The 7,692-nt window shown below is 43.9% G+C and overlaps 2 protein-coding genes across 2 annotated transcripts; both read right to left on the bottom strand.

Moving 5' to 3' along the window:
* Positions 1 to 1,644: 1,644 nt before the first annotated feature.
* LOC306961032 (homeodomain-interacting protein kinase 2-like) lies at positions 1,645 to 3,849 on the bottom strand (the record flags this gene model as incomplete). Its single annotated transcript, XM_079553640.1, has 4 exons — positions 1,645 to 1,671; positions 1,752 to 2,450; positions 2,525 to 2,697; positions 3,540 to 3,849. The coding sequence occupies 4 exons, from the start codon at positions 3,847 to 3,849 to the stop codon at positions 1,645 to 1,647; spliced, it is 1,209 nt and encodes a 402-aa protein (XP_079409766.1).
* Positions 3,850 to 4,515: 666 nt separating this feature from the next.
* On the bottom strand, positions 4,516 to 5,617 carry LOC306961033 (homeodomain-interacting protein kinase 1-like; the record flags this gene model as incomplete). Its single annotated transcript, XM_079553641.1, has 3 exons — positions 5,420 to 5,617; positions 4,647 to 5,345; positions 4,516 to 4,566 (listed from the first exon to the last, which is right to left on the bottom strand). The coding sequence occupies exons 1-3, from the start codon at positions 5,510 to 5,512 to the stop codon at positions 4,516 to 4,518; spliced, it is 843 nt and encodes a 280-aa protein (XP_079409767.1). The 5' UTR covers positions 5,513 to 5,617.
* Between the last annotated feature and the right edge of the window lie 2,075 nt (positions 5,618 to 7,692).

Raw genomic sequence — 7,692 nt, forward strand, 5'->3', positions numbered from 1 at the left:
CTGGAGAGGCGCACTGTGGAGAGCCAAGGGCTTTAATTCCCCACATCTGTTGCATTTCTCTTGGAGGCTGTGCCCTGGATCTGGCATGTTTCTATTATTGTTTAGAATGGCCTCTTGCAAATCTGGACTAAAGGGAATTTGTTTAAGAAATGGAAGAACACTACTTGGTCTAACATCATCTAAAGTTGGACTCTTTTGGATGTTGACCCCAAGACCTGAACCCACAACAATCGCATTGGCAGGTAAACTAACTGCATTAAAGAGCAGCAAAACTAATTGGTTTGTAGCAGTCTCCCCAGGCTCTACATTAGGTAACCTCGCATTGACGTCTAAGTATGCATCGCAGTCTGCATCTCCTCCCGTGGAGCTGGAGGCACATGCCTGGGATGTGGCCCATGTATGTGGGACTTCATTGTTAAAACAGCCTGAACTGTCCATATCAGCAGCATGAGGTAGCCGTCCTTCAAAGGAGCAGAAGCCATCTAAATGTTTGTGAATGTCCGTTAAGTCTTGTCTCTGATGAACCTCGAGTCGCGTAATCTCTTTGTCAACATTTTGCTGGATGTCCAAGGGGTCACATGGGCTGGCCACATAGTCTTCATTAGGTTGTGACACCAGCGGTATCACAGGAGAGAGGTCAGGGGAGTCAGATGTTTGTACAGGACGAGAAACATGTCCACTGTCCTGGTCTGTCCTCCCTGCGTTGACTTGAGTTCTGTTTTTGAGCTCAGTCTGTGGAAGTTCTCCTTCAAAGGAACAGATTTCACCTCCCTCTTCAATGTGCAGGTTGTAGTGAACAGGGTAGATCTCTTCAGCCTGCAACGGCATCTGTATCGTAGGAGGTTGGTTGGTAGAGGCAGATCTGACCTTGTGACCTGCACCATTTGAAGCATGTTGTGAGCTGGTAACACTCTCAGCTGCATGTGACCCATCTGCCTGAGGGAATGGTTCCACAGCTCGGGCTGAAACCACTTCAGGCGCTGCAGCAGCAGAGTCCAAGGAAACCGGGCTTGAACCTTTGGATTGGGCGTCGTCTGGAGACACGGCCGGTTGTCCTCCTTGATGGGCATCAGACTCCGTTGGATTAACATGCTGCATCACGGATCTACAGAATGTTCCGCTGAAAAGGAAAAAAAGGAAAAATTAATAACTCATTTTAAAACAGGTGGGACTTCAAACATGTCATTATTTACTTAAGCAACATTGGACAATGTTTTTTTTTTCTTTTTTAATCAGATATAGGTCATCCAGTGCTGAAACAAACTAAATCTTCCAATACAGAAAAATACAAAAGTTATTTCTATAGATTTCAGCCTGAGCTGCAGTGGCTAAAAAGAGGTAATGTGTTTGTGAATGTAAACAAGAACCACCTTGCTAACATTTGAGGCAATGTTGCTTATAGATTTGATTGAAATGTGACACTTACTAGTGGCTGTCCTGACTCAGGTGGGTCATGGTGATGAAAGGGTGCTGTAACGCCTGCGCTGGGGTCACTCTGAGTCTGGGGTCGACAGATAGAAGACTTTTGAGAAGGTCCATGCACATCCTGAGGTCTTCAGCCTGCTCTTCATCCTGGCAAACGAAAGACTGTTACAAGACAAGAAGAGTTAGTTAGACAAGTTAGATTTTCAAATGCACATTGATTTAACATGAATCTAGCTCCATACTGCTCTATGCATTTACGATAACAATATATTATCAAGTACAAATGTCAGAGGCAAGTAAAAGTCATCCTGGCTTAAAGCACTTACATTGAGCAAGTCGTCCAACGTCGTCAGATCATTCTGGAGTGGACCAGGTTCTCCTGGTTCTTTATGATTAACACGCCTGTATTCTTCAGGCGTCAGGAGCCTCCATATGGGATTCGGTCGGTCGTCTTCTTCTTTGGTGAAATAGAAGTGTGTGTACCTTCCGTTATTAAGCATGTCGTCCGGAGGCATCCCGAGCAGTTCGACCATCATCTTTATCGATTGATATCCACAGCAAGGAAACAGGTTCTTCCCTGCAAGTAGATGGGTCAAAGTACAGCCCAGTCCCCACATGTCGATGGGAAAGTCGTACACACATCCCAAAGTCACCTCTGGAGCCCTGTACTCAGCGGGCTGCATGATAACTCCCTGCTCTACCTCCGAGGTGGTGAGGGCCAGGCCGAAGTCAATCAGTTTGAGCCTGTAAGGCTGGTTGGTCAACATGACGTTATCCGGCTTTAGGTCAGTGTGGATCACATCAATGTCTTTCAGGGCGTTAAAGGCAACTAGCAGCTGCTGGGCGATTGGCCGGATCTCACTGATAGTAGGCACTGGCCCATGCTTCGTGAGGAGGTCCCACAGACTGGTGTTCAGCATCTCAAAGACAAGACACGGGAGGCCCATGTACTGGAAACACTCTTTGAACTGCACCACGTTACATCGTTCACTGTCCAGCTGTCCAATTATCGCCAACATCTGGACCTGTAGCAAGAAAACACAGTTAGACGTGTCCTGGGTTGTTTAATCATGATCATGAAAAATTAAAGCAATCTTACCTCCTCCTCTGCCTCTCTGATAGCTGCAGGATTCTTCAGCATTTTCACTGCCACTCTCTCGTTGGTGTCCATCTTCAGGCACTCCACTACCATCCCAAAAGAGCCTTCACCGAGGAACCTCAGCACAGTGTAAGCGGTTGTTTGTCCATGAAGGATGTCACCCTCGCATAATTCTGCAATAAGAGCAAAACAAAGAATGTTAACAACCAAACAAACTTTGTTCACACAAAAACAGTAATATCTCAACTCAGAACAACATTTACCTTGTCTGATTCATCAAATTCAAGTTAAAAAAGAAAACAGCTAACACTTTACATATTTCTCCTTTGAAGTTCTGAAGTTGGAATATGAAACCAATTCCTCATTTCTTTAATATGTGTCAGGTCACTTTCCGTATGCGCAACAAGCTGCGAACAACTGTGAGCGACCGAAAGTTGGGACATGTTTGGGACAGACATAAATGAGCCAGAACTGTATAAAATATTTGTGTGAGAGGAATCCCAGTCTAAAAGCATCTGAATTTACCATAAATATTCTTTAATTCATGAATTTATATCATTAAAAATAGATAGAATAGATCGGCTATTCGTAACACATTTGCTAATGCTATTGAGGCTAATGCAAACGAGGCTAATGCTAACAAGGCTAGCTAACGTCCACAGCAGCTTCTAAATGCACTTACTAAGGAGGTTCTGCACCTGATAAAACATCATTATTGTTAGTAAAGACTTACTTTTTCATGTTACCTTTCGAATAGAAGATTAGTCAGAATGTAGGCAGCTAGCCATGTTAGCATTAGCCGTGTTAGCATTAGCTGCGTTAGCATTAGCTGCATTAGAATAAGCTGAATTAGCTGCTTTAGCATTAGCGAATGTGTTGCTAATCACATCACAATGCATTCACCATTGTTTGAAACTTGTTCCGCAAAGTGACCAAACACATATTTTGGAAATAGAGAATTCCACAGACAGCATTTGTTAAATTAGAAATAAAAACCTTCACAAATGTTACTTACCAGATACATCTAGATGTGCTGTGTCTTCGTCAACATTTTGCTGGATGTCTAAGGGGTCACATGGGCTGGCCACGTAGTCTTCATTAGGTTGTGAAACCAGCGGTATCACAGGAGAGAGGTGAGGGGAGTCAGATGTTTGTATCGGACCAGAAGCATGTCCACTGTCCTGGTCTGTCCTCTCTGCGTTGTTGTGAGTTATGTTATTGAGCTCAGTCTGTGGAAGTTCTCCTTCAAAGGAACGGATTTCACCTCCCTCTTCAACGTGCAGGTTGTAGTGAACAGGGTTGACCTCCTCAGCCTGCGACGGCATCTGTATCGCTGAAACCACTTCAGGCACTGCAGCAGCAGAGTCCAAGGAAACCGGGCTTGAACCTTTGGATTGGGCGTCGTCTGGAGACACGGCCGGTTGTCCTCCTTGATGGGCGTCAGACTCCGTTGGATTAACATGCTGCATCACGGATCTACAGAATGTTCCGCTGAAAAGGAAAAAAAGGAAAAATTAATAACTTATTTTAAAACAGGTGGGACTTCAAACATGTCATTATTTACATAAGCAACATTGGACAATGTTTTTTTTTTCTTTTTTTAATCAGATACAGGTCATCCAGTGCTGAAACAAACTAAATCTTCCAATATAGAAAAAATACAAAAGTTATTTCTATAGATTTCAGCCTGAGCTGCAGTGGCTAAAAAGAGGTTACATGTTTGTGAATGTAAACAAGAACCACCTTGCTAACTTTTGAGGCTATTGCTTATAGATTTAATTGAAATGTGACACTTACTAGTGGCTGTCCTGACTCAGGTGGGTCATGGTGATGAAAGGGTGCTGTAACGCCTGCGCTGGGGTCACTCTGAGTCTGGGGTCGACAGATAGAAGACTTTTGAGAAGGTCCATGCACATCCTGAGGTCTTCAGCCTGCTCTTCATCCTGGCAAACGAAAGACTGTTACAAGACAAGAAGAGTTAGTTAGACAAGTTAGATTTTCAAATGCACATTGATTTCACATGAATCTAGCTCCATACTGCTCTATGCATTTACAATAACAATATATTATCAAGTACAAGTGTCAGAGGCAAGTAAAAGTCATCCTGGCTTAAAGCACTTACATTGAGCAAGTCGTCCAACGTCGTCAGTTCATTCTGGAGGGGACCTGGTTCTCCTGGTTCTTTATGATTACCACGCCTGTATTCTTCAGGCGTCAGGAGCCTCCATGTGGGATTCGGTCGGTCGTCTTCTTCTTTGGTGAAATAGAAGTGTGTGTACCTTCCGTTATTAAGCATGTCGTCCGGAGGCATCCCGAGCAGTTCGACCATCATCTTTATCGATTGATATCCACAGCAAGGAAACAGCTTTTTCCCCGTAAGTAGACGGGCCAAAATACAGCCCAGTCCCCACATGTCGATGGGAAAGTCGTACTCACATCCCAAAGTCACCTCTGGAGCCCTGTATGCAGAGGGCTGTCTGATAACTCCCTGCTCTACCTCCGAGGTGGTGAGGGCCATGCCGAAGTCAATCAGTTTGACCCTGTACGGCTGGTTGGTCAACATGACGTTATCCGGCTTTAGGTCAGCGTGGATCACATCAATGTCTTTCAGGGCGTTTAGGGCAACGAGCAGCTGCTGGGCGATCGGCCGGACCTCACCGAAAGATAGCAAAGGCCTGTGCTTCGTGAGGAGGTCCCACAGACTTATATTCAGCATTTCAAAGACGAGACATGTGAGGCCCATGTACTGGAAACACTCTTTGAACTGCACCACGTTACAGTGTTCACTGTCCAGCTGTCCAATTCTCTCCAACATCTGGACCTGTAACGAGAAAACACAGTTAGACGTGTCCTGGGTTGTTTAATCATGATCATGAAAAATTAAAGCAATCTTACCTCCTCCTCTGCCTCTCTGACAGCTGCAGGATTCTTCAGCATTTTCACTGCCACTCTCTCGTTGGTGTCCATCTTCAGGCACTCCACTACCATCCCAAAAGAGCCTTCACCGAGGAACCTCAGCACAGTGTAGGCGGTTGTTTGTCCATGAAGGATGTCACCCTCGCATAATTCTGCAATAAGAGAAAATCAAAGAAATGTTAACAACCACGCAAGCTTTTTTTAATCGTGATTAATCACACAGGTATATTCATTTTTAATACTTGTCCAACATAAAACACTTAATTTCATTGACTAAATATTCACAGTTTCATAATTATTGGAAAAGCCCAACAGCTTATAAGCGGGATCACTTCAGTCCTTTCTTTCACTCGCCCACAAAGTCACATTTTAGATACATTTTCTTTGGTGCTGAACATTTTGGACAGAATCTGCAAACTTTTAGGTTCATAAAGTAGACTATGAGGAGACTCCTGGCACAATATGAAGTTAAAACAACGTGTGTGCTCAGATACAGGAGTGTGTTTGGTCAAAACATATCATGTGATTAACATTAATTATGTTTTCGATTAAAGAGATCAATCACATATATATATATATATATATATATATATATATATTATAGGCTGCAATTTAGACCTTCTTCCTGTGGACAACTTATCGGCCTCATGGGAATATTTAGGCCATAGTTCTCTAACAATGTGTACTACAGTATATATTGATTGGCTCTTAAAAAATAAAGAAACTTTTTTTTTTAGTTCGCTTGGGACTGCCGCTTAAGTGTTTAAACCTGCAGACTGGAGCCGCAGCAGATTCACGCCTGCAGATCCACACCTGCAGATCCACACTCGCACCTCGTTACTTCCTCTTTCATTACGAGCTAACGGCTCCAGCGTTGGAAGCTATGATTAACCTCAGCACGCCGTGGTGAGTCCGGGTCGATCTGTCTTCTATTTTGCGATTGTACATGCGCATCTACTGTGCAGAATATTCGGTATGATTACAGCGGGCCATTTGAGGAAGAAAGAGGTCCGTCTAACTCAGAATCACTCTTTGTTCCATGTTTAAAGGAAGCATGATTGCAGAATATTATTTACTATTGCAAATGATGTCAAATCTCGTCTCGTTCTCATGGACTCGATCTCGTGTCTCGTCTCGTGGGATTTGTATCTCGGCCCACCCCTATTTATATATACCTCTAATATAGGCCCGGGCCTTTATTTACACAAACGCATCGAGGGCCCGCCCTTTGTTGGAACCGGGCCAAAATTGGAGACAGACCTTTATTGGCCATACCGCCTTTGCTCTGCCCAATCCCGTCAGACCTTGGAAACTAAGCAGGGAAGGGCCTGGTCGGCCTAGCGAATGTAGTGCGTGAGTGAGTGGGTGGTGGTGGTCGGAGGGGCCGATGGTGCAGACTGCTTGCCTCGCTATTATTGCTATATGAGCAAAACGGACTACCAGTAGAACGAAGAATGACAAGATTTGTGTCCATTCTAACCTACAATATTAGGTTAATTTATTAACATTGTAAACACTTAGCCATACGTGGTGATAATTAGGCTAACGGTATTCATGCATAACAAAAGGCAAATTTTGTTACTGGTTTACACAGCTTAGCGCTCAGTGGTGTAGCGTAGTAAGGTGTGCAAGGTCCCGCCGCAAGTCTGGCGCTAGGTTGTAAACCCAGGACTGAACCAGGACTAAATAAGACACAAGACTAGACAAAGAAAAGAGCACAACAAGAAAGACTGTGGGCTGTTTTCCTTTAGACACAGACCCAGAGGCTATTTACGAAACTCCAGCTGCACCGGTGGAGGAAATCCAGTGCAGCTGGATCCTAGGTTCGGACACCTTCAGATGGACTGGCACATGGCCCTCAAGTGACCTCCGATTTACTATATACAGTATATGTGTTTGTGAAGTGAGGCAGAGAGCGCGAATGTTGAAACAACATTGCAGGGGTAAAGGACACAACTATTACTACAACTAGTACTACTTAGCCTTTCCACGCTTCACAACATTCTCAGGGCTCACCAATGACAACATATCAACCCTATTCATATTGTATTAGTAATTTTACAGGAAAAATGACATAAAAAGCAACATCTCGCAATGTCGGTAGACTATATACTGGTTAAAAGTGATACATTTTGGCAAATAAGTGTGTTGGACATCTTAGAAACGTTTTTCTTTCTAGGCACTTGTTTTGTAGGCAAGCTTTTCGCCCCTTCAGGAATTTGTGATGTTGCAATCGCTACTTTTAACGCAAT

Source organism: Gobius niger (genome assembly GCF_951799975.1).
Source record: "Gobius niger genome assembly, chromosome: 3".
NCBI lineage: Eukaryota > Metazoa > Chordata > Actinopteri > Gobiiformes > Gobiidae > Gobius > Gobius niger.